We start from the raw sequence: 27,555 nt of genomic DNA, 5'->3' as shown, positions 1-27,555 counted from the left end.
CTGGATCATCCTTTAAGAGCCTAGAGGCAAATGCAATATCTAATCAATGAATATATAAACACAGAAATGTATGTTAATTTCTCAAGGCTGATATGATAACAAATCCCTGATCAGAGCTGTTGCCAAATAAGGCACCACTAATAAACTCTGGTCAATAAATATATTCCAGAGACCTGGGTCTGCTGACTGGATTATGCCATTTTTTATTCACTTGAAATGAATCCAGCATTATGCTCAGTGCTGTTGAAAATGTATGTAAGTTCAATTTTCATGACACACTATCAAAGTTACTAAATACCAGAAATAGCCATTTTCATCAAATGCAAAAATAACTGCAAAAATATTTCTTTATCTCCCACATATAATATAAAAGCAGAAATTAGCACGTTCTGGGCTATTGTTATCTTCTACTGCTATTAATTACAATAAACAGTAACAGTGACATTAATTGCCATGTAATGTCAGTCCATACAGACTCGCCAATTGAGAAAATACAAGTGACAATTCAAGCAGGTGATCAAGCTGCTGCAAAAATGGTGCGCTTAGTGACATTTGAAGACACAGAAACAGAACTAACTTCTGGAAAAAAGGCAATTAAAAAACTGAAGAAAATCCTTGATGATCCCACAATCCAGATCCAGGTAAGTTTATAATGTATACTTCTAGACTTGTGGGAAACAATATATACCTACATGGTACAATCTTCATAGTAAATAAAATGACAATAACAAGGCAATTGTTACTTTGGATAATTAGGAAATAATATTAAATTCATGCGTAATTCCATGCATTATAACTACTACACATACTCATCTAAATGTATTGGTTAAGAGCACATCCCCATGTGATCATCACTAAAATAAGTTATAAACAGAGATGAAGACTCTATTTGGGAACTAGATCTGGCTTTCTGGAAGACAGCAGAAATACTTCTTTCTCTCAATAAAACATTTTATGTAAAAACTTCCTCAGTGGAACAAAATAATAATTGTCTCTCTGCTCGCATCTTCTACTAGGGAGAATCATTCAACATCAGCATCAAAAAAGCATTATCCAGCTCTAGCAGCAGCAGTAGCAGCAGAAGTAGCAACAGTAGCTCCAGTTCATCCAGCAGCGAGTCTAGCAGCGATTCTCGGCATAGAACCACAAAGGCAGGTAACCAGATAAGACTCAAGAAGAAAGATGCAGCTTCATTTGTCGATTCATTGGCCCCATCAGATAAGAAACAGCAAAAAGGGCATAAAGGACATGATCAGAAAGTGCCACACAGCAAAGGGCCTTCGAAAACCAAAGCAAAGAAGTTATCTCCATTTGGAAAAAGCAGCAGTAGCAGCAGCAGCAGTAGCAGCAGCGGCAGTAGCAGCAGCAGCAGCAGCAGCAGCGGCAGCAGAAGCAGCAAAGTTGTTGCAGGAAAACATCCAGCTAAGTCACATTCTAAGAAACCACTTCCTGTACACGCTACTAGTGCTCCTGAAGAGAGAGGTTTTCATGAGAAGAAGCATTCCAAGGCTGCACGCAAACAGCCAAGCAGGTCTAGTAGCAGCAGCAGCAGCAGCAGCAGCAGCAGCAGCAGCAGCAGTGAAACCACCACCAATAGACCCAGCAGTAGCAGCAGCAGCAGCAGCAGCAGTAGCAGCAGCAGCAGCAGCAGCAGCAAAAATGCTGCTAAAGCTCGCTATGATGCCAAGAGGCGTTCCAAGGAGTCATATCCTTTCAGCAAACCTGGTCAAAAAGATGAGAGGAAACATGATAAGTCTCAGGACACCAGTCGCAGCAGTTATGATTCATCTGTAGACTGGGTAACTGTTTTTAATGTGTCATACATAGTTGAATGTGATATTATTCTTGTTAAATTACTGAAGACAATCATTTGTTTGGAATTTTTCAGGAAAAGCAACTTCCAGAAATGTACCGACTCAGCTTCAAGTCTCATTCGGTAGGTCCAACAGTAAAGTGTTTAATTTAATTATCATTAAACTAAGAAGTGAAGCAGATATTAGCACAAAACCATATGGCTCTGTGCCAGAGAGATTGACAATAGACGCTGGTTTTGCACTGAGGAAGCTTGTGATAAAAATGCAGAGAGAAAAGAAAAATTATTCATATAGAGTCCATTGATCTTTGCCCAAGTTCCCAGGAAAGTCATCTGAAGGCATGTGGGGGGAAAAATGATACAGACCTTAGTATGAAGCTTCTTCAAGCCATGTATGCAAGGGCAATGTCAGCTATCAGAACTCCCTAGTGGTGATAAAGGTACACTAGGGGTCATCGTTGTGCCTTTTCTTGTTTATCCTCATCCTGGATATCCATGCAAAAGATGGAGACACTTTGGTACATGTTGTTTGCAGATGATGTCATTCTACACAGTGAGAAGATAGCCTAGTATAGGATCTTTATAAATAGAGAGGTGTGTAGGAGAGAGGTGGACTCAGAATAAGCAGAGGAAAGATGTGGCACTGACAACTGAGCATCAAAAAAGAAATATGAGCAAATGATATGCTCCACAGAAAAATATGAATGTTGAGATGGATGAGTGGCGCAAGTAAGAAAGACCACACGAGGACTGTGTATGTTTGAGACATTCTCAAAGCAACACTTGCAAATGAAAAAAATGAGGGAGTGTAAGTTCAGTTGATTTGATCATGTAAAGGACAGTCTTGACAATTGTACCAGTAAAAGAGTCCAACAGATCAAGATTGAAGGAAAGAGACGGAGAGGCTGACACAAGCAGAAGGTGTGGGATGTCATAAAGGATGACATTTGCTTGGGATGTGATAGGGGATATGGCATTCAACACAGCACTTTGGAGGGAGAGAACTTGTAGAACAGACTTAAATTGATGGGATTAAAGCAAGGAAAATGATTCTTTTATTGATTGTTCCACTTTAACATGAGTTACTGGGAAAATGGGAGGAGAAAATTGACATTTATGTTCATTTCATGCGGACTCCAAATAATTTGATATCCAGTGTCAGAATGTGAGAAGAATACTATGGTGTTATCTAGAGCATCCACAGTGAAATGGTAATCATATTAATTATTTAGTAGTAGTAGTAGTATACCTGCATACTTCTGTCATACACAGAAGCCTCAACAAGATCAAGGCTATGTTGAGTGAAGTGGTATAGAATTATATAGTAAATTACAAACAGACACAAAGTGGGGGAGAGAGGGGAAAGTAACAAAATAATAAGATATTTTAGCAGAGACTAGCTATGAGCAGAATTCTTAGACAATCAATAGCAGTAATAAGAGCTTGCAACCTGCCTAAACCTTATCAGAAGGCAGATTCTGTGTGCATCACAGCAGAGGTGAGTTTTGAGGAGTTAGTAAAAGGAGAGGATCATGTAGTAGCTTTATGGGTTCTTCCTGTAAAGTTCTTGCTGTGAGGACAGGTCACAAAACAAGAAAATTGATTTGTAATGAAAAAAAACCCTTGCCCTTTTAAAAATATATTTTACCCAGAGCTAGTTTTATAATGATATATTACAATGCGTAGGTGACTCTGGGGGACATAGTACCTGATTATTGAAACAAGTTGCTTCCATTTAGGAGAGAGTGTTTTCGTGATAAGAACTGGATTTAGCCAGATACCTATTCTGCAGTTTTTTACCTATTTCTCTTCTCAGAGTCGAAGTCCATCATCATCAAGCAGCTCATCATCATCATCGTCATCATCGTCATCACCATCATCATCTTCCCCTCAGTCAAGAAGCAGCAGCAGCAGCAGCCGCCGAAAGAGTAGCAGCAGCAGCAGCCAAGAAAGTAGCAGCAGGAACAGCAGTAGCAGCAGCAGCAGTAGCAGCAGCAGTAGCAGCAGCAGCAGCAGCAGCAGCAGCAGCGATTCTAGCTTTGCACATGAGGTGAAATTTTGTCTTTGTCTAGGAATTAAAGGCTGCAAAAGTGGCATTGTTAGCCTAGCCTGTGCCTTTAGCCATTAACCACTGTGAGTGATCACTCACCATCACCCTCCAGAGCGATCTTTTTTTTTTACAAGCTGAAAACCAGAAATTATTTCTTTCCTGTGAAAATTTTTTACAGAGGTTTATAAAGTTCCTTTTTTTAGCCTTAACTTTTCTTTTTTCAAGAGTGGAGGAGTTTTCAGCAATTAAAAACTTTCAGTTTCAAAGAACTGTTTTATTTTAGGTGACTAGAAATGGAAAGATTTTTAATGTTTTAATGAAAACACAAAAATGCGAATGTTTAATGAAAATTTCTATTTCACTGATAAAATATTTTCCATCAAAAACTCTTTTGACGTAAAATTTTCCACCAGGTCTACTGACAAACACAACCTAGGCATATGTCCTATATAATGTATATATTCATTGAGAACTATGAAAAAATGTGTATATTTAAATGTTAAATCCTAGTATTGTGATGCTTAGTCTCCAGAGCAGAGGCTGAAGTAATCAGTATAAGTCTAGTGTAACAGAGAGAAAATCTGGCCATCTGCTCAGTAAAACAGATGCATTACTTATAGGGAGATATACACTTAAGCACTAGTTAGCACAGTGACTGTTCATGATCCTTAATTTCAGTGCATTTGTAGCATTCTGAATCCATTCCAAGTAAATGTATCTTAATAATAATACACCAACCTAGCCCAACAACACAGAGAAATATCCAAAGGATTCATAATATTGTATGAATTCTGTAATTAATAAGAAGCCCACAACTCTCATTATGGCTCATAAGAATTGCTTCTGAATGAATATATTGCTATGGTAATATCCAATGAGTGTTCTAGAAATCCATTAATATTTCTAGAAATATTAAAAATAATACACAAAATCTTAAATTCTTTGACAAGGCTTAAGTGAGTTGTGGATCTTGTGTCAAAACGGCTGTGCATTTTAAAAATTCTTTAATGAGCTGAAACAAAACAAGAGAATAGCCCACCAAAGCTTACAGTGAAATAATAAGAAGAGTCTGGAATTATATTCATTGTCAATCAGCCCAGGTCCTATACTGCTAAAGAGTGAGGGTGCTATCGGTGTGGCTCAACAAGTCAACAGTGTGCCCTTGTAGCTAAAAAGGCTAATGGCATATTGAAGTGCATTAGAAGGAGCATTGCCAGCAGATCCAGAGAAGTGATTATTCCCCTTTATTCGTCTCTGGTGAAGCTACATCTAGAATATTGTGTCCAGTTATGGGCCCCCTGATATAGAAAGGATTTAGATGCATTGGAGAGGGTCCAGCGGAGAGCGACCAAAATGATTAGGGGGCTGGAGCACATGACCTATGAGGAGAGACTGAAGGATTTGGGTTTGTTTAGTCTGCAGAAGAGAAGGGAGGAGCAGCCTTCAACTTCCTGAAGGGAGGTTCCAAAGAGGATGGAGAAAGGCTGTTCACAGTAGTGATGGATGGCAGAACAAGGAGCAATGGTCTCAAGTTACTGTGGAGAGGTCTAGGTTGGATATTAGGAAAAGCTATTTTACCAGGAAGGTGGCAAAGCACTGGAATAGGTTACCTAGGGAGGTGGTGGAATCTCTATCCCTAAAGGGTTTTAGGTCTCGGCTTGACAAAGCCCTGGCTGGGTTGATTTAGTTGGGATTGGTCCTGCCTTGGGCAGGGGACTGGACTTGATAACCTCCTGAGATCTCTTCCAGCTCTATGAGTCTATGAAAAGGAATCTGATGTTTACCACTGAATATATATATGTGCATTTAAGCATTGCCATTTTTGTTTTGTTTTTCAGACCAATTTCCTGGGAGATGTACTTCCACCTGGGCTCACCATTGTAGCTCGGGCAGTCAGAAATGACAACAAAAATCAAGGTTACCAAGCCACAGCATATATTAACTCTGCTGCTGCCAAAGTCGATGTGCAACTGGTGATAGTTCAGCTTGCTGAAACTAACTGGAAAGCGTGTGCTGATTCTGTAATACTGCCTTTCAAAGCACAGGTAAAGAAACAACTAGCTCCATCAAGTGAGACCTTTAACAGGTCCAGGGATATCAAATAACTAGATGATTATGCTCATTAGAGATGGTCACACAAAGACAACAAATTTTGCTGCAATTTTTCACAAACAGTTTTCATCAACATTTTGAACTTTTGAAAAAATTCAACCACTTTTTATAAGCCATCAGAAAAACAGAAAATTTGTGACTTTAAAAAAAAATATTTGAAAAACATTTGTAGCTAAATTTGGAAAATGTGAAAATGTTTGACTAGCTCAAATGCCAATTTACACAAGTTGAGGATCTGGCCCATTCCCTTCCTTTGTACGTGAATTTCAGATGGTTGTCTCTTCAAGTTGTATGAAGCATAGCTGTACCCATGTCAATCTTAGGCTACTGGATAGACAAGATGTTCCATTTTGCATTTGACTATGCTGCTCAGAGCACCTTTTCCTGAAGTATATTTAGGCATATTTAGAAGCATTGAAGATGGCACTGAATTTTCATTAAAAAGTCATTTATTTTTACATGATGACAGATTTTTATTGTTATTTTTATTTGCAAAATTCTGATGTCTCTTTTCCTCCCAAAGGCCAGGCTCAGGTGGGGCAAGGAATGCCGGGACTATAGAATTGAAGCAAGAGCTTCCACAGGCCAAATTTCAAAGAGTCCAGCCGTACAGGTGAAGCTCGCTTGGGCAAAACTTCCATCCTGGATAAAGAGGACAACTATAACGTATGCAGTCTAATACCTTGTCATTTGATGTGTTGCTCTTGTTACACTGGTTGATGTTATGAAGGTCCTGAGCATGTCATATATTGTTTATCTCTAGAGCTGTAGAATATGTCCCTGGAATAGCATTGATGATGGGCTTCTCAGAAGTGTATCAGAAAAATCCTTCTCAGGAGCTTATATTAAGAGCAGTTGCAACTTCACCACGGACAATTACTACAGTCGTAAAGGCTCCCTGGGTACGTGGACCTTTTGGTTGGTTGGTTGGTTGGTTGGTTGGTTGGTTGGTTGGTTTTCCAAATATACTTTCTACTTGTATGGTTTGGCTTTGGGTAATACATCTAGGCTGATTCTGAGAACCTTACTTCCTACATGAGTTATTGCAAAACCTGAATACCCAGGGCTTACACAGCATGGATGCAGTGTGACATAAAGCACAACATAAAAAAGTGATCAGCATGATCAGAAGTTCTTGAGAACCCAGTGCTTTCAACTGAACAGCCACCAATTCAATCCAGCCCACAGAATGATGTCCACAGGGGAACCTTTTAGCCAAATACTTCAATTGTATGGCTTTGAAGTTGATATTCTCACATAAATGCCCATCCTGCCCACATATTTTGCTTGATTTTTATCCCGGGGTCTCAGGAGTAAGGGGCCCATGACTTACAAAGGCTGCATTGAGGAATATTATGGCTAGTGCTTAACCTTATTTGCATCTTGTATGCTGCTTGGTGTTCAAGTCCCACAGCCCAGTGCTTCTTGCACACAGATTTGCAGGATCATGCCTTGGAACTCCCAAATGAAGCACACCTCTGAACAAACAAGAAGGGCTATGTTTTCACAGCCTGCACAGTTTTGTAGACTGCAGACTCCTCCTGATGAATTGGTCTTTGTCCACTTCATCCACGTGCATGTTTATGAAAAATATCCCCAAATAGGTCTGGTTTAAATTTACAGCAGTTTGGATTTTCATAAGGGAAGTGTGTCCTTAACCTACCCTTCTACTTTAATTTTCCAGGGGTCTTTCATATGTGATAATGACGCATCTGTTTAGCTAGGTATATTTAATGTGTCTTTCACTCTAGTATATGAGCTCAACCAAAATAACATCAAGCCAACTTTCATTCTGTAAAACTGTCAGCTAATATGTCTTTTTAGCCTGCTTTGCCTAGTTGCAATGGGACAGGATAAGAGACAGGGACCTAATTAGTGTGGTGGTTTATTTAGTTTGGTTTTTCATTTTCAGATACTCAGTAAATGCCATAAACATCAACTGTGCATCTTAATTCCCTAGTATTTAAATGAGCATTTAAAGATCATCTCTCAAGAAAATGTCCAAGTGATTATCAAAAATAACAGTCTCATAAAAATACACATGCTAGGTTTGAGTGCCTACAGTATCCTGAGAGAACTGTAATGACTCCTGTTACTGAAATACATTTTTAGGGAATTGTTTAACACGGGGGTGGGGAGGTGTCTTTTTGCCTGTATGATTGACCAAACATATCCTAAAGAATTTTCATTGTTTTTTTTCAGGCAACCTTTTATTATGAGGGTCTCCCAGTTCCATTGACTTTGCCTGTGAGCCCAGCTCCAGCTCCTCAGACTCAAGAAGTATCTGCTTGGAATTTCCTTCCAGAAATAATGTCACTGATATTTAGAGAAGATCAATGTAAATTTTACTTCAGTATTGGTCTAGACCCTGATAGATAAGAAATGGTTATTTGCAGTAAACACTTGGCCCCTCTAGTGACTCTGTCTCCTGTAAGCTTTGAGCATGGTCTTCTGGGGAAACTTGGCAACCCTGACTGTTACCCCACCCATAGGCGATGCCTTCTCAGCAGTTGTAGGAAGGTGGGCACATGTGGCTCAGATTTGTATACATGGTGAGGATTTCATGGGTTTTCTACAGAGATCCCAAGAGGCTAGAAGCACTGTAAGTGCTGTCCTCTGTCCCTTCCATGAATCTGTTATCCCCATCACAAAAGGGATGACATGGTGGATATAGGACAGGGACACCAGTTTACCAACCCTATTTATTTTCCTCAGAAGTGGGATTTCATGGTTTTGAATAGAACTGGGTCTGTCTGTTTCTAATGAATACTTATTACAAACAGAGGCAAATTTTTGGTCATGAGTTCAGCTTTTTGTCTCCCAGGAATTTGGTAGTAATAGAGTCTTTAAAATGAGACTATCATGAGATGATTTGTTTTTAGCTGCTTATCAAAAAGAGCAATGCATGCCTAGCAGTATTTTATGTTGCTGCCATGTCTTTCTTTTAAGTATGAAAAACTTAAAACACAATGAATAGTCTAGCAGCACCTTAAAGACTAACAAAACATGTTGATGATATCATGAGCTTTCTTCAGATGACTACAGTATTAAAAGTCTTTCTTTAAGTATGTATACTTAAGATGAGATTTTAAAAGCTACCAAGCAGATTTGGATGTTCAATTTCTATTGACTTTAATGGGAATTGGCTATTCAGACCTCTTGGGCAGCTTTCAAAATCTCCATAGTAAAGTTGCATCTGTCATTTATTTCTATTGTTGTTTTTCAGCCACATGTGAAGTGAAAGAAGAAAACTTCAAAACATTTGATAAAGTGAAGTACAGATGTTCATTCAATAAAGATTGCAACCTCATAGTGGCTCAAGACTGTACAGCTCACCCTAAATTCATTGTCACAACAAGAAAACACAGTCCCCGCTCTTCCTCAAGAGATGTGTACATTAACATTACCTCATCGTAAGTGCAATTGTTCTTAAGGCTTAAGTCTCCATATAGAATTTTAGGAAGTTAGTTTCAAGTTTGTTGCATTGCAAAAAAAGATGGGTATTTTTAAAATTATAAATCTAGTAATCCTCTTCTGCCCTCCAGCTTCCCTCTTCAGTTTCTGAGGTAATACTTACGTCACCTTATTTCCCACACGGTTATTTGTTGGGCTTCTCATTCCTAGGGAAGTATTGAACCAGAGCCCTAAACTCAACTAGTGATGAACTTCAGGGGGCACATTCAAAATCTGGATGCTGAAGTTGTGGCTGTTTCTATGTTGGTCATTTACATCAATGTTCCCACAGTTCAACATATTTGTTTTCTTTTTTCAAGACGGGTCAGATTCCATCTTTCTCCATCTTCCTCTATCCTCGTGACATGCAATGAAGAACCAGTGTTAAAACACAGCAATCTGTATCAAAATAAAAAAGGTACAGTGTGTCTTTCATCTTTCTAGGAATTATTTAGAAATTAAACATTTACAGGAACATAGAATCATAGAATTTTAGAATTGAAAGTGTCCTCGAAAGATCATCTAGTCTAGCCCCTGAACTCCTGGCAGGACTAAGTATTATCCAAATATTACCAAAATATTTTACTAGTGTAATGAGGACTGCTAGATGTAAAAAAAATAACTGTATATCAACACTAAGAAAAATTGTGAGCTTCATAATTCTGTGACTTATTTTGGTTTGACATACGTGACTTCCACTGGTATACTCTTTAATTTTCACTAATATAAGTGAATCAGGGCCATTATGGTACTGATATGTATTGTATGCTTGCCACAGTCATGCATAGGAATTAATTTGCTCATTGAAATGTGAAGCATTCTGCATTCAAAACTGCTTCAATATGTTGATGCTTGCTTAGATGTAGGTGCAATGCTATGACAATGACTATCATAGATGCCAGATATTTAAGACCAGATCTTCAGCTGGTATAAATCAGGCTAGCACTTTTTACTGGACAGAAAATCAATGACAGCTATATAGATCACAAGAAGTATTTTGCAAAGAAAAAGAACAAGTTCTAATTTCTGCCCTCATCTGTCCACAAACAATGTATTCAGATGTAAATAGTAAATAGTTTTTGTAAATGGATCATTACATGCATTAAGCCCTGGGATTAGGTATTTTCTTTCCTATTTCAAAATTAGAGGAACCACCTGTAAATAGTCATATCTTTTTTACAGAACACATTAAAATATATAGAAATGAAACAACAGTTGTCTTAGAAGCTCCAGAACATGGTCTGGAGAATGTGACTTTTGATGGCTCAACACTTAAGGTACTTCTGAATCTGTTATATTACTAGTGTTCTTCTCTTTTACACTTTGACATTGTAATAGGCCAACATAGTAGCAATGACAGCAAAGTTCTCTTACCTCTACAGGTTACTGTTGTTTCATGGATGAGAGGAAGAACCTGTGGTGTTTGTGGAAATAATGATGGACAAAAGGAAAATGAACTGCTCATGCCCAATCATAGGCTGGCACACAGCTGCTCAGCTTTTGTCCATTCATGGGTGTTGGTAGAAGAAACTTGCTCTGGAGGTCAGTAGATATGAAAACAATTTCTACATAGAGAAAATGTTATTTTTATTTTATTTTTCCCCTAATAATACAAAAAGAAACATTTATGTGTAAATAAAATGTTTTCATTCCTTTTCTTTTTATATAGCTAATCATTATTTAAAACTATCCCAATGAATCTGGATCACATTCGTATTTCAGTGAAGACCTGTTTCTCACATGCAATTTACTGTTAAAGGCTTGATTCTGCCACATTTACTCATAATAAGTGGTTCCTCACTCCATGACTGGTAAAATCAGACCTAGTCTTGCAACCTGCTGAGTTGAGTGGGAGTTTCACCACTGATTTGCTTAAGAGCAGGAGCGGGCACTCAATCAGCTCATTATATGTAGATTTAATTTAATCAAATAAGCTATGTATGTTTAACAGAACAGAGATTGTTAGAACATTGGCTTCAATTCCATTTTACACAATCAGAGGATCTGAATAGGGAGTGAGCAGGGGATGTTGGCTGGGAAATATTCATAATGTATTTCCTATTATGCTGACCTGCTCCCTACAATGCAGTATTTTTCATTGACTTTGGTTCTATAAGGAGTCCTAGTAGAGTCAGATGGGCTTTTTCCCTTGATTTCAGCGGTAGCTGGATCATACCCATAAACATGTTCGGGAAACAAGATGGCACATGGGATCCTGTGAATGTTAATAATCCTTTTATTGTTGATGATTGCAGAATTTTAAAAATTATCCAATACAAAAATTGGCCTTGATATCATTATGCAACCACTGCCATTACTTATCCACTCGCAAACAACTGACATTTTTCCTAATGCAATTCAGTAGTCATTGTACTTACAGTATCTATTCTTAAAAGATTTCAGACAGAAGAGATGCTATTTCTCAAAAAGTGAACTAAAGAATTTCATTTGTGCCATATTGTGCCATCAGTTTTTAAACACAACTCCTCTTTCAAAAATCAATTTTCCCCACTAACTATGGTCCTGATCTTGCCACCCTTACTGCTGTGAAAATGGGTCACTGGGGAGTTGTACTTAAAAGCTGAGGAGAAAATATGGACTCTTCTTATTGTAAGGAAAAATTAGAGCTTCATATTCCTTGAGGTTAACTACCTTTTCTTTTGCCTCTTAGGGTGTAAACTACAACGCAGCTATGTGAAGCTGAAGAGAAATCCTGTTATTGATGGAAAGGAAACTACATGTTACTCTGTTGATCCAGTATTGCAGTGTATGAAAGGCTGTACTTCAACTGAAAAAACCTCCGTTAAGGTTGGCTTCCGCTGTTTCCCAAGAGGTATGATTTTTTTGCTTTGTTTTACTTTTTGTCACATATCAGAAGAGCTCTGTCAGATCAGTTAGCCAAGACATAGCATATCACCACAGAGACTGCTACTAGCCCACATGGCTTTCAGAGCTGTTACTTCCTAAACCCATTCATATATGCCCATTTGACATAAGCAATTATAATAATGGGCAACTGAGTGCCAGTGCGGATTATTTGGCATGTGGTATTTGCCTGAAAAAAATCTTAGGGGTGGTAAAAGGAGCAGCAGTGCCAATAAAAATGTATTGTGTATTCATGATGTTTAATTGACTTGTGATAAGCAACAAAAAGTCCTTTCTGTCCCATTCCAATCTGCTGTTTCATGTAGACCAAGGTGAGCACAGCAACTGAAAGTCAGTCACGTAGTATGACATGACTGCAGTGTGATTAGGTTGTTATGCTCTGCCCTAGTGCAATGCCTTAGCAAAAATCATATTGTTAAAGTGTTCTTGAGATTATTCAGAAAACAGCTTTTGAAGGCATTTACCTCTCATACACATTTGATTTTTTAAAAGACTGGACCTGATTCTGTTTTCACTTATATCAGCTTGATACAAGTACAACCTATTGACTGCAAAGTAGATACTCTGAATTTGCACAAGTGTGAGTGAGAGGAGAATCAGGCCTCATGGCTCAGAGTTTATTTTCTGGTGCATTACTTCCAAATCCTTAAATGTACTGGAACTGATCGCACAACCCTCATGTACCATAGAAGTTAACTCTGCTTTGGTACTTGCTACTACACTTCTGTTTTGCATATCAACTTTCTGGGTCAGCTCCACAACTGGTGCAAACTGGCATAGCTCCATAGAACTCAATTTACCCCAGAAGAAGAACCTAATGTTATCTGAGAGGCTGTGTCTACACTTCACCCCTTTTCCGGAAAAGGGATGCAGATTAGACAAGTCGGAATTGCAAATGAAGCGGGGGATTTAAATATCCCCCGCTTCATTTGTATAAACATGGCTGCCGCTTTTTTCCAGCTCGGGGCTTTGCCTGAGAAAAGCGCCAGTCTAGACGGGATCTTTTGGAAAATAAAGCCTTTTCCGAAAGATCCCTTATTCCTCTTAAAATCAGGAATAAGGGGTCTTTTGGAAAAGGCTTTATTTTCCGAAAGATCCCGTCTAGACTGGCGCTTTTCTCCAGCAAAGCCCCGAGCCGGAAAAAAGCGGCAGCCATGTTTATACAAATGAAGCGGGGGATATTTAAATCCCCCGCTTCATTTGCAATTCCAACTTGTCTAATCTGCATCCCTTTTCCAGAAAAGGGGTGCAGTGTAGACACAGCTTGAAAGTTACAGGAGTCAGAGTAAGAAGTCCTCCAGCTTGACATTATTTTGACATTATTTCAAAATAACTGCCTGCTGTATAGATGCGGACTAAGTTATTTCGAAATAGCACTAGTTATTTTGAAATAATGTTGCCGTGTAGACGTACCCTGAGTGATGAAAACATGTTCCAGAAGATCATCATGCTTTGCTCATATTATTAGAATTCTCAGTGTGCCAAAGCAGTTCACGGAAATATTAGGTATATCACTTCTGTTGGCAACTAGATAACCAAGAAAGAAGAATAACACAGATTATTAATACTGACAGCACTATGTTATGTGGCTAGGTGAATTCTTTTAAACAAAGAAAAGGCACCCTCAGCACCATACTAGCTCTAAAATCTTGTCATGTCCATGTCTGGCAGATTTTCATGTGTGTGTGTGTCCATGTTCCATATCTGTGAAGTGTCATCATTGTAAGCCACACACTGATTTCAGTTACTAGACTATAACAATCTTGTCTCATTCTCACACAAAATAAAAGAAGAAAATCAGACAAATCAGTCAACACAGTTACTATGGTTTGTACAGCAACTGCAGGCTTCTCTTGTTCATCTACTGAACCTGAGACACAGGAGCCCTCTTTTGTCAAGGGTTTGCTGTTGTTTATTTTCCTGAGGAGGAAGAAGGCAGGGGATGGCACTGGTGTTCTTCAGTAACAGAAATGCTTCTCCTCAGGCTGGGAATCAACAGCATTACAATGGAACTCTTTAAGAGATGTACTTTTCTGTTTTGGTAGGCGGACTAGATAAGTAGCAACAGAAGCAGAGCTAGAAACACAATCCTTTCTCCCAGATTCATAAAATGAACACTAGTATATGAGCACAAAATTCTTCTCTCAGGGTACATCTAGACTGCTTTCCTCTTCTGAAAGAGGAAATGCAAATGAAGCACTGATTAGCATATTCTCACACTTCATTTGCATATCCTCTTCCAACCCTTTTTGTGGAAGAGGTTTTTACGCCAAAAAATGCTGTCTGGACGTGGCTTGTTCACGAAAAAAACCCTTTATTGAAATAATCCATATTCCTCAAAAAATGAGGTTTACAGGTTCTTTCGAAAAAGGGTTTTTTTCGTGAACAAGCTGCATCTAGACTGTGTTTTTTGGAAAAAAATCCTCTTCCGCAAAAAGGGTTAGAAGATTATATGTAAATGAGGTGTGAGAATATGCTAATCTGCACTTCATTTGCATTTCCTCTTTCAGAAGAGGAAAGCAGTCTAGATGTACCCTCAGATGTACACAGGGATATTAGCCCTGATACTTTGTTCCTCCTAAAAGAGGAGCCCACATCACTGATAGCAATGGGAGGAAGCCCCCACACATGGGGTGAGCATAATATCAGAGTAATTACTGCTGTACAGAACTGAGGGAGGAAATTCCTCCTCATGCTCTAGAACTCTGCAGGCAAATCCTTCAGTCCCTCTTCTTGCACTCACTCCCCAAGCTTTAAAAACATGCATTGGTTTATACTTGTGGCATGGGTGCCTATCTGGCAATCCTACAAACCCTGATGCACTTGCATCATAGTTACTCAGGTAGATAGGCACTGATACCACTGAGACCATTTGCACAAATAAGAGTTACTTAGATGGCTAAGAGATGCAGGACTGGGCCCTTGGTATGCAAACATTTACAAAAGGTAGCAGGAGGAAAAAGCTAAACAAAAGCAAATGTCTGTCAAGATCAGACTCTTCAGGGTTTCTCATTTCCAGTTTTCAAATATTAAATCATTAATAACAAACTGCTCAAGCATCATGCTGACATAACATGTTTTATAGTTTATTGCATAAAACTAACGTGTCAAGTTGATCAGAAAGGTGTAATTCCACCAAATTAGTTCATTAACATTTCATTCATTTAGTATAGATGACTGATGCAGCCAAAACTCATATAAACAGTTCTGGATTTTCTCTTGGTATAATATAGCATGTTGTAAATATATTGCCCATATGTCTGACAAAACAACTACAGATAAAATCATTAAAGCTTGGCACATGCTAGTTAGACAATCAATCTAAATGGAGGTTCTAATATTCTTCCATATATAATGTTAGGCCTCCAACCAGCTCAGAATGTTTATTGGGAGGATGAATATTATTATTTCATTTAGATTATTTCAGGAGCAGGGGTTTATGACATATTTAGCTGCTATTGATAAAGCAACCTGGTAAGGTTAATTCTGAATCTGATGTTGCTCTGTTGGTTTTGAGAATATATGGAAAACTTTAATAGAAGGTTATGAACCTCTGAAAATTCTCTAAAGGGCTTATCCCTCAGAATGAATATAGACAAATAGAGAGATGAAATGCCCACCCACTCCCTCCACGCCTCATACACAGACATGGCCGGCCCACTACATTTTGGCACCTGAGGGGGGGAGCTCAAATGATGCCCCCATGTCCTCTTGCTTGGGTCAAAACTTTGAAATGTCTCAATTTTGCCTTCTTCCTGTTCTACTCCTCTCATGGTACTGCTCTGCTACCTACCCCAATAAAAGAGAACTAACAACTTAAAATGCCTTGTTCAAAAATGTTAAGTAACACTTAACTTTCAAATGCCCGAACAGCAAATGTAACTTTTCTTGTCTGCATAGTAAACACTGGCATTTTTATCTGTTTGAATAATCAAAGTGGTGCTTTCCGTGCCTTCTTGGTTGCAAAGATTTGAACTTCTTGCTGAAGGTCCACAGTCTGGGCCAGCTCATGCTCTATTGAGGTGGTTGCCAGGCCGACCATCCTCTCCTATGTCATTGTGGAGCATAGATGTGTTTTTCTTAACTTCAGCGTAGAGTGCTAGGTTTTAGGTAGCAAGCATTCTCACAATGGCAATGAGCCTTTCCAGAACATTTTGCCAGTAAAGAGACTCTGATGCAATCTTTTCTTGATGCTGATCATCTATAGTGGCCTTTAACCTTAGTCTCATCTCAAGTTCTTTCCACCTATGGAATGCTCTCTGGTAACTTGCTGCCTTCTCATGGCATGCCAGATTTCTAGCCAGATTTTTCCAGTCCTTTGTTCCTATAGAACCCAATATGGCTGGAACATTAGACTGAAAGAGTTTGCAACAAAAACAGTATGCATCATTCTGGGTTTTTGAGTACACAAGCCATGATCTCTCCGCTTTGTCACCATTGGGGATTTCGTGCCAGTAATGTGTTGGATGGAAACTTCTATTTTCATTGTCTTTGGGGAACATGAAGTTTTTCATTTGCTGTGTTCCATGCAGTACAAGAAAGTCCCTCAGGCTACTGCTCAAGTGGGTCCACAGTCCTGGATCATCTAAACTTAAGAAACTAAACTCAGCAGCAGCTGTTCCTTGTGCTTCCACCACACTCTCCTCTGATGTACACTTTTCTTCAGGGATGTGCATGGTTACATCCATTTGAGATGGAGATATGGCTGCTGCAGTAGCTGCCTTGTCACCTGCACTCTGATTAACTGGAAGATCAGGCATCTCCTCACCACTCAAATCCTCACTGGGGCCAGAAGGCTCACCGTGAACATTTGTGTCTATGTATCTCAGGAAAGCTCCTTCCTGCTTAGATAGAAAAGCTTCCTTTGCTTTCTTTCTTTTTCTGAATGCTGCCCCAGAGGGGCGTTTTCTTCTTTCACTCATGACTGCTGTTCTGTGCCAGCTATAGTGGCTTTCAACACTCAATTGAAGGGGTCAAATAAATGGGCTGGTAGCAGGTCCTGAATAAGGGAAGGTATCAGCGTCTTAAGGACCTACCTGGCTCCTACTACTTCAGCTGACTGCCTGTTCTCCTCAAATGGGTTCAGGGAAGCAGCAGGAAACAGGAAGCTCCCTGAGAAGCTGGTGTTAATCAGTCCAGGCTCCTGGGGGTGCTAAAGAGGTACATAAGAGGCTCCTCCTCTCTCTCTCTGCAGCTCCGTGCTGCTTTCTGTTATTCCCTCTCACCTTTTCTCCTGCCTGCCAGTTATGTCTCTTGTGTCCTCCCTCCTCCAGCACAGCACTTCACCACCTCTGTGCATCTAGAGCAGAGAGAATACATATGCACCAGCAGCAGACACAATTTTCTATACTCTGGGTCCTAGTGGCACGCCCCCCTCTCCCCCTCCCCCCCTCCTCGCCCGCAGTCTGGCACCTGAGGCAGCCGCCTTAGTTTGCCTCATGGTAAGGCCAGCCCTGTACGCAGAGACAACATGAAAAGAGATAGCTGATGTGTTTTTCTATAGAGTGCCCTTATTAAAGGCATCCACATCCAGCACTTCTACAAGCTCATGCTTTCTATCTTTGTGCATCAGGAAGTGCAATTCATTTTGTTGGAGGGAAGTATGATAGTAATTATACCATGGATGAAACTCCTGCTCTGAATCTGTAGGTCAGTCGGATGTCCATGGCAGAGGCAGATGGGGAACATATTCTTTCTCTGGTGAAAGAGTTGGCAGCCATCAAAGTAATATTGACTAGAAATATTTTCAAATGTTCATTTGCTTGATATTAGTTAATGTGGCTTCCCTCTTCTGACAGATTCTGCTGTGAGCCTGTCTGAATGGCACAAGAGCAGTGACAGGAAACACGCCATCGAGGACATTGTGGAATCTGTGGATGCTGATGTTGACTGTTCCTGCACTGATGATTGTAGATCAAGCTAATGCTTTAACGATGTGCTATAGACATGCTCACACAAATGAATGAATAGCTGGACCAAAGGAAAGCAATAGCTGCAGTAAAATATTAAAAATATATGCTTTAAAAATAGGTAAGCCTAATGCATTATGTGCAAAGTCAAATGCATTATGTACAATACATGACGCATAATAAATATGTTGCTTATTGCATAACTATTCAGGTCTCCTTTCTTCCTTGTCTTATCAACAAAGCAATCAAGCCACATATGATATTGTGGTTCCTTTTATCTGGAATATAATTACACTGGTCCTCTCTTAAAATTACATTCACTGGGTGATGAGAGGAAAACATGATTATGACTACCTCTAACGTTCCATTGTATAAAGGATTTCATTATTTAGCATACTAAAAACATGGGACACAATTGCTTTCATTTATGTTTTGTAGTAAAAAGGAAAAGCCTGAGCTTCAAAATGATTCTGGAGAAAAGTATTTCACTCTCAGCAAGAGCATTAGTCTTAGTATCCAGTACAAAGGAATAACTTGTAATGCTGGGCTCCCCATGGTAGCTTTCCAGAGAGCCAGTGTGTGTGATACAGTCTCTGTTTTGATTTAAATGTAAATGGAGGGGATGTTAGTTCATAGGCTGCAAGAGTAAAAAGGGAACTTTTTTGGCTGATCATTTTCTATTGTACATTCATGCTTATAAAAACTTTAGGAAACAATTAGTAAAGCCCCAAGTACAAAATACAGAAAAACATGTTACAAATGACAAAAATATCCACACGTTATGTATCTAAAATAAAGTCCAGCAGTAAGGACCAGATTCTATCTGGCATGTGGATACTGGTAACCAAAGAATTTCTTCAGACAACTATTTAACATGGATCTCCAATATCTCAGGGTACGTCTACACTACAGCGCTAGTTTGAACTAACTTAGTTCGAATTAGTTAATTCGAACTAAGCTAATTCGAACTAACGCGTCTAGAACTAAAAACTAGTTCGAATTAGCGTTTTGCTAATTCGAACTAGCAAGTCCACATTGAGTGGACCCTGAACAGGGCTTAAGGATGGCCGGAAGCAGTGCCGGCAGGGCATCAGAGGAGGACTTAGAGCGTGGAGATGCTGTCTCAGGCTAGCCGAGGGCTGCGCTTAAAGGGTCCCGACCCCCACCCCGGACAGACAGTTCTCAGGGGTTCCCTGCTTACAAACCAGTCCTGGCTTGGAGTGCCCGGAGTGCCCACACTGGGCACATCACAGCACTCGGCCATCAGACCGGCTGCACTTGCCGCAGGCTGCCATCTGGGGAGAGGGGGCAATCGGGGGGCTGCAGGAGAGCTTCCACCCCCAGAAGCCCGCAGAGCCAGCCCAGTCCTCCCCATCGGGGGCTTGTGCCCCATTCCTCCCTCACCTCCTTCCACTTACCCTTCCCTAGCCCCCCTTCTTATTGATGTACAAAATAAAGGACACGTGTGTTCAAAAATAGAAACTCTGTTTATTTAACAAAACTCGGGGAAACTGGGAAAAGGAGGTGGGAGAGGGGAAGAGAGAGGCTGGGAGAGGGGAGGGGGAAAACTGGGAGGAGGGAGCTGAAAGAGGGAAGCAAGGGAAAGGAGGGGTGGGGAAACTGAAGGATCAGGGGTGGGGGTCTCGCCGGGCCGACCGCCTCCCAGTACGGCGAGGGAGGGGGCCTCGGCGTCCCCGGGGGGATGGGGTGGAGGGTGCGGAGGTTGAGGTGGGGGGTGTGGACATTGAGGAAGAGGTTGTGGGGGTTGAGGAGGGAGAGGTGGGAGGGGGAGCAGGAGTGGGAGGAGGGACAGCAGTTGGGGGGACAGCTGGTGCAGGATCAGCCCGGGGCACCATGCTCTGCAGCAGGAGCTACAGGTTGGTGCTCAGCCCTCGGAGCTCAGACAGCAGCTCGTGGCGGACCTGCAGGTCTTCCCGCATCCACGACCGTAGTGTGCGGTGCACGGCTTGCAGGGCCCCAAGGTGCTGGTCCCAGTATTCCTGCTCCGTGCTGGCAGTCCGGAGCAGGCCGCGGGTGCGGGAGCATGTCCCGGGCGGGGTGGTGCGCCCTGCACGAGCAGCTGGTGCAGCTGTAGAGAAAGAAGAGAAGTGGTCAGTTCTCCCTGGGGACGCAGAGGATGATGCCCAGCCCCCTCCCCAACTCCGCAACGTGAGGGTGACCATGTCCTGCACCGTCACAGCCGCTGTGCTTGTACAGAGGCCATGGTCAGGATGTCTGGCTCTCCCCGGGACTGGGAGCTGCCCCAAGACCGCACCCATGTCCCTGTGCCATGTATAGTGTGGCCGGGGCGGCGGTGGGGAAGGGGAGATGTCCCCTGCCTCCGTGTAGAGGGGACATGTGAAGGGAAATCATCCTGCTGGGTCCTGCCCCGGGGTCGGGAGCATGTCACGTCTCTTTGCACAAGCATGTGCCTATTGGACAATGGCCCCTGGGTGTCACGCAGCTGGAGCCACCTGCCCAAGGGTGGCATGGCACGTGCTCGCACGTGCACAGGTGTCTGCGTGATCCGTGGAAGGCATGGCCCACGCGCGCGGTCCCTGGTCTCCTTCCCACCTCCCCCCCGAACTACTTAATTCAAACTACTTACCTGGTACGGTCTCCCTGGACGACACTGCTGGCGGTGACCCTTCTGGTGTGCCCAGGTCAGGGCCCTCTGGTCCCGGCTCGATGTCCCCCGGGCTGGCACGGACCGCCCTGCCCCCCAATAGTTGGTGGAGGGCAGTGAAGTAGGGGCAGGTGGCAGCCCCTGCAGCGGCGCTGCCTCTTGTGGCCCGGGCGTACGCCTGGCGCAGCTTTTTAAATTTAATGCGCACCTGCTCCTGGGTGCGCCTGTGTCCCCTGCTGGCCATGGCGGCTGCTATGCGCCCATAGACGGCCGCATTCCTCCTCCTAGTGCGGAGATCATGGACGTTGGGGGCCTGCCCCCAAACCTCAATGAGGTCCATGACCTCCGCACTAGTCCAGGAGGCCGCGCGCCATCTTCGGCCCCTGGCTGGGCCCTGGGTGCTGGGGGACTGGGCAGGGGACGTGTCACTCGCACTGGCCGCCTGGGTCATGGTGGGGCCACTGGTTCGGGGCAGAGACTCCTGGCAGGGCTGGCTGACTCTAGTGCCGTCTGGCCAGAGTCTACCCCTTTAAGGGCCCGGGGCTGGGGGAGAGGAGAAGAGTTTTCCTGGTTGTGCCCAGAGAGGCCACCAGGGGGAACCTGGGGAGGGCTAGCCTCCCACTAGTTCGAACTAAAGGGCTACACAGCCCTTCGTTCGAACTAGCTAGTTCGAACGAGGCGTTAGTCCTCGTAAAATGAGGTTTACCTAGTTCGAACTAAGCGCTCCATTAGTTCGAATTAAGTTTGAACTAACGGAGCGCTAGTGTAGCGCCTAGGAAAGTTAGTTCGAACTAACGTCCGTTAGTTCGAACTAACTTTGTAGTGTAGACATACCCTCAGTTTTCCCAGAAACTGCATTCAGTCTAGGAACAAAAACATCAGTTCTTCTGCTACATTTGTATTTGGAATACAGCTCCCTTTCCTTCCTTTAAAATCTTTTCCTCAATTCAAATCCATGTTACTTTCTAGTTCCTCAGTAGAATTACACTGTAGAAAGGTCGATGAAGACTTTTGCACTCCTCCTCCCATTAAAATGGCTGAGATACCATCAGCTCCTCCACTGTGCCTGGGCCATTTCCCTCTGCCATTTGTGGCAGCCTGTGCCTGGCTTTAATGAACTCGCTACTGGGCCCATAAGCCACATGTTTATGAAAGGAAAATTTTCCTCCACCACACCAGTCCAAAAAACCCGAAGATAGTGAACAGAAATGTTAACAGGTGCTTTAATGCTCAAAAGTTGATATTATGGAAAACTAAAACCAAATACAAATTAACTCTTTTTTTAATAGCCCATGCTCTCTACATATAGATACCATTGTAATTAGTATTGATCAAGGTGGGACCTGCAGCATCAAAAATACATAAAAGCTCCTTACATGTAAGCTAAAAGAAACCTCCTTCTTAGTAAAGTAAAACATAAGAAAAACATAAGCTTACTATAGTCATTGGAATCACCCTCAGGAGACAAAACACAATCACATATATTAAGCCAGTGCATTACATAATGACAACACATTAATGCCATAAATCATGGCAAATTCAGAGAGTGTCACGTCCCTGTCTCAGGGGTGGCAGCCTCAGATATATAAGAGCAGCAAAGGGAAAACAGTAAAAATGCATTTTCCTGTGTATAGCACCCTCTTAAATAAAATTAACTAAATTAGGCACACTAAGCTGAAATGATAAATGCTCATTCCCCCCATTCCCCACTGATGGCCTCAGGAGGAAAATTGGAGAGGGTGAAGCCTAGAGTATTTCATGTTCAGCCCTACTATAAACTGCTGGCCAAACACCTGACCTAAGGTGAGGCTGCTAATGATGAGGTGGCAGTGAGTTTGAAGCTCAGAAACAGGAAGGAAGACCATGCTGCTAATTTTAACTTCCTTTTAACCTAGCTCTGCATTCACATGAGTCCCACCATCTTGAGCAGGAGTTGCCCCCAAGGAGCTGAAGATAGAAGTTAGCTCAGCCTACCGTGAAAGGCTTTTGAAACACTACAGACTCCATATATAATCATTTTACATTCTTGTGGCTCAGCGTTGCAGCTGCCATGCTGTAGCTGTTTTATTTCCATGCCATTGGAAGCAGTGGACTGTATTATATGTGTAGTTGGGCACAATCAGTACAGGCAGGCATATTCTAATTAGAGACAAGCTAGCATGCTCCACTGCAATCAAGTGCCTGATGAAAGGAAAGGTGATATCTGGGAGGTATGTGTGCACAAGTTGATGATGGAGCAGATGCTATGGAAGTGCACAGAAGGGCAGCCGTTCATACTTTCTCAAGCCAGGCTTTGCTCAGAATACACTTTCGACCACATGGGGAAGCCATAGCGAGTAAAACCAGTACACACCTGCATCCCTCTGTTCCATTCAAGACAGAGGGTAGGCACATCTCAGATTATTGCCATTTTTAAGGAACCGCTTTCATTTTTGTCTGTTGCTCAGGAGGTGATGGTGCTCATTCATTAGTGCCCCCATACCGGGATAGCAGAATATCTTTAAAAGACAGAAAGAAGCCACTGATGCTGCCGCTGTGAAATCCAAATATAATGAAAGCTAGTAAAACTCCAGGATGGAAGGGAGGAAGGAGCAATTGTAGGAAAGGAATTAAGCACAATATTCGATTTGTAAGTGGCAAAAGGGCAATAAACCTCAGAAATATTTCAGACCTATTTCAGAGGATGGCTGAAGTTCAGCTTTAAAGCTCATTTGGACTTTAGACCTGCCCTATGTTATCAAGCAATTTTAACAGTACAATTATCTCCTGAGAATTAAAATATATATATTTAACAGTCAAGATTTGTATGTAATGTACTTTTCTTCATTAGTGCTTCTCAACTGATATGAATTACTTTGTTTTTACTTTGGTTTTGTTGTAGGCATGTAAAGGGTTAATCAGTTAACCAGTTACCTGCTAAGATTCACCCTTACTGGGTGATGATTATAGATAACTGGGTAATCAGAGGCCTAGCTGAGGTGGAACAGCTCCCCACCCACAGTGCAGTGCAGTGGACCTGGCCTGGCTCAGGCTATGCCTAGACTGCAGGCTTCTTTCAGAAGAAATCTTCCGAAAAAACTTCTTCCGAAAGAGAGCATCCACATTGCCAAAACGCATCAAAAAAGTGATCTGCTTTTTCGAAAGATGGCATCCACACTGAATGGATGATATCTCACATTTAAACTGTGATTACTGTGGATGGACTGGCCACCAGGGCACCTGTGCTTTTCCCTCTTACCTCTTCTTCCGAAAGAACTCCCTCTTCCCTGTCCACACACCTTTTTCCGAAAGAGCTCTTTCGGAAAAAGGCTTCTTCCTCATAGAAAGATGATTACCAATGCTGGAAAAACCCCTCTGTGCTTCCGATTTTCTTTTGAAAGAATGCAATTGTGGATATAATTGAAGTTTTTTTCAGAAAAACGGCTGTTTTTCTGAAAAAACTCTGTAGTATAGACATATCCTCAGTTGGAGTGCCCATGGCGCAGTGGGACTAGCCCAGCCCCAGCAGTTCATGCCTGTAGTGTGGTGGGGTAGGCCCAGCCTGTCCAGAGCAGCCAGCAACACTGCAGGCCAGGCCAGACTGGAGCAGCCCTCCACCCATGTCATGCCACAGGTGCGGATGGGGGGGTATTAAACATAGCATTTAACAGGTTAACATTTTAAACAATAATAAACATCCCTATTATATTGCAAGCTAGGCAAATGACCTTTCAGGTAAAGCCCCTTATCATGTTTTGGGGAGTACCCAAACCAGTAAGGGATATTGCTGCTAACCTTCCAGCATTGTCCTGAAGTCTCCAGGAATTAAGGATTAAGCTTTAATTAAAGATTATGTCATATGGTGAAACCTCCAGGAATACGTCCAACCAAAACTGGCAGCCCTAGTAAGGAGCTCTGGCACTTCCTGCCCTGCAGCCTGGGAGTGACTGTGCTGCTATAGGCCAGATCCCTAAGTTGCTCACAAGCGCGAAGTCTCATCCTGGAGTCCAGCGACCTGGTTACTCCTTGCCAGGTGGCTTAATAGCCCTTCCAAAGTCTCCCCAAATCTGCCCCTCCTAAGTTCCTAAGTACCAGAAATGCTAACTTTGCCCCTCTGGTTCAGCACCTCCAAAGCTGTGAATTCAGCCCACCATCCCTCTCCCTCCCGCCATCCCAATTTATCAGTTTTCGTTAGTGCACATACTACATATAGTTTGCACCACAGAGACCTGCCTACGGTTAAAAATAAACAAAAGGTTTATTTAACAGGAAAACCACAGCTTCAAAGATGAAACAGTAAGAGGCAGAGAGCAAACATATGAGAGTTACCCAGCAAATAAACAGAGCCATAACCTCAGGCTTTAAATTCCACATTAAATAAAATCCCTTTTTTAATACAAGTTGCCTTTAAACTGCTTCCCAGCAACACCCCCCCCCCCCCCTCACCTCCCTCCCCATGTGTCAGTGTTTCATGGACAGCTTCCAGCCTGTCCTTCAGTTTCTTGATGGAAACTCTTCCATTTGAAAATGATTTGTGGGGGAAGGGGTGTTCTTCAGTCACTTTTCAAAGAGGAGACAATGCTCACCTTTCTTAGGTTTTGAAGACCGGGGTTGTCATTTCAGTCTCAAACAAGTCTCGTAAGCATTGATGAGTCCTCGTTTCTCCTGGGCTGGACAAAGGCTTGGTACTTGAAGGCAGCCTTTCCCCTGACCAATTGTTTCACCATGTTGTTTTGAGAGGCTAAAGATGTCAGTTGGAATTTGCAGTATGTACACACAGTCGTAATCATAATCATATCTCAAACTGGCTATTCAGTTTTGTGCATTACAGGCATTCATGGGATCAACTGGTTGACCATCTTACTTTGCAGTGGGAAGTAACCTTCTTTTCTCTCCTTGGCACACCTTCACCCTGATTATCATAGACTCCCCTGAGTATGATACTGGCATATTGGCCATGAAGTAAGAATCACTTCTTCCCCGGGAGCACCAGTAGCTCCCTAGAAGTGGGGGCCACCAATGTCCAAAACCCAACCCCACCACCCTTGAGGCCCCATCTCTGCTCCATCTCCCTTTCCCCAACCCCACCACTACTTCTGAAGCCTTGCCCTCTCACTGTCTCTTCCTCCTAAGGTCCCACCCCTCTGGGGCCCTAGAAAAATGGAGTGCTCGCTCCATCCAGCTTGGGGCAGCAGGGGAACCCCAGCAGCAGTGTCTGCAGGCAGTGCCCAGAAGAGGTAGGCAGGCAGGGCAGGAGAAGCCACAGAACCTGACGCTCATCCTCCCTGCCACAGATGCATAGGGATGGTGAGAAAGCCTGAACACCTGGACACTCCACAACAGCCCTTAGACTGGAGGAGCTCTCATTCCCCATTGTGGTGTTGGGGCTGTGGCGCCAGGACAAAGTGTTTCCAGTCTTTGGGCCACTAGGGCAGAGGAATGGGGGGAAAGGTATAACTGACCTATGGGGTGGGCAGAATTGGGGAGGCTTTGTCTATCTCTCCTTCAGAAGCAGCCTTTCCATTCCAGCCTCCACAGGTCTGGTCCTCTCACCATCACTGCTACCTCAGTTCCAACCATCTGCTTCATCTATGCCCTATAGCAGGGGTTCTCAAACTTTGTAATACTGCAACCCCCCCCCCCCCCCCCAAGTTGCTCATGATCTCCCTCTAAGTTGCTTGTGACCTCCCTGGGGGGTCGGGACGCACAGTTTGAGAAACGCAGCCCTATAGGAAAAAAAGAGATTTCTCTAGACTTCAGTTTGGCTCAGAAACCCCCATTGCACCTCCTGGCATGTAAGTGCAGGAAGTCCATCAGCTCCAATTCCTTCTAAGCAGCTGACAGTTCTTGTTGTTCACACAGTTCTTTTAATGGCTTCTTGGTGAATTTCTTTGTTCATCTGCCTTTTCTGCTGCTTTATTCATCATAGACTGACTTTTGTTCTATTCCCTTTACCCACAATGAACAAACAGTAAACGTAAAAGCTGTAACCTTGTACTTAGCTCCTTCTCTTTTGAATCTGTTACAACACATTTAGCAATTTTTGAAGTCTGAATCTCAGTTTGCTGGTTGGGGGGGGAGGGTGCAGTAACTGTAATGAGTATACCATTGACATTTCAGGGTTCACCTAGACCCCTGGATGCTTTATTTTAATTTTCACTTATTGAATGGAAGGAGGGCTGGAAGAGTGTTTTAGGACTGAAAGTATGTGAAGTCCTGAGTTCTAATTATGGCACTAACACTGACACAGGAAGTGGCTTCTCACCTTCATTTTCTTTGTCTGAGGATATCAATACCTACCTACTGATCTACTAGATATCAATATTAATAATACTAGATATCAATATTTACTCTTGTATATGTTACACAATTCAGTCCATGATGATAGAAATTAAGGAATTATCTTAAATGAAAATGAAAGAGGAAAAAGGTTGATCTAAACAGAGTCCTTTCATTCGTGAACAAAGGCATGTGACCAGATCCCTGGCGCCTGTGTAGACTGGTGGCTAGTGTGCAGAGTAAGCAGGTGAAAAGAGAGGAGCTGACTCCCTGACACAAGGAAAAGTGAGGCGGGGCTAGCTGGACCCATCGGCTTTCTTTAAGTCCTGTGCTGCCAGGCCCTCTGGGGAGCACAGGGGGGCCTGACAACACAGACCTCCCCCACAAGGTGATAAACAATTTGGTCCAATTGGACACTTCTATTAGGTTCCTGTTGATTCATTAGTTT

The 27,555-nt window shown here is 42.4% G+C and overlaps 1 protein-coding gene across 1 annotated transcript in view; it reads left to right on the top strand.

Moving 5' to 3' along the window:
* Nucleotides 1-18,429, top strand: part of LOC102459916 (vitellogenin-1) — a 50,019-nt gene extending 31,590 nt beyond the window's left edge. The window contains exons 22-35 of the mRNA XM_075936328.2: nt 466-641; nt 1,017-1,799; nt 1,889-1,936; nt 3,630-3,863; nt 5,702-5,908; nt 6,499-6,641; nt 6,739-6,877; nt 8,178-8,313; nt 9,202-9,388; nt 9,749-9,846; nt 10,611-10,705; nt 10,811-10,970; nt 12,100-12,261; nt 18,113-18,429. Coding sequence (XP_075792443.2) covers nt 466-641; nt 1,017-1,799; nt 1,889-1,936; nt 3,630-3,863; nt 5,702-5,908; nt 6,499-6,641; nt 6,739-6,877; nt 8,178-8,313; nt 9,202-9,388; nt 9,749-9,846; nt 10,611-10,705; nt 10,811-10,970; nt 12,100-12,261; nt 18,113-18,237 — 2,693 coding nt within the window. The 3' untranslated portion in view covers nt 18,238-18,429. The remainder of the gene's footprint in view (nt 1-465; nt 642-1,016; nt 1,800-1,888; nt 1,937-3,629; nt 3,864-5,701; nt 5,909-6,498; nt 6,642-6,738; nt 6,878-8,177; nt 8,314-9,201; nt 9,389-9,748; nt 9,847-10,610; nt 10,706-10,810; nt 10,971-12,099; nt 12,262-18,112) is intronic.
* Nucleotides 18,430-27,555: the final 9,126 nt, after the last annotated feature.

Source organism: Pelodiscus sinensis, chromosome 9 (genome assembly GCF_052426305.1).
Source record: "Pelodiscus sinensis isolate ZL-2025 chromosome 9, ASM5242630v1, whole genome shotgun sequence".
Lineage (NCBI taxonomy): Eukaryota > Metazoa > Chordata > Testudines > Trionychidae > Pelodiscus > Pelodiscus sinensis.
This window is presented reverse-complemented; position numbering and strand designations above follow the sequence as displayed.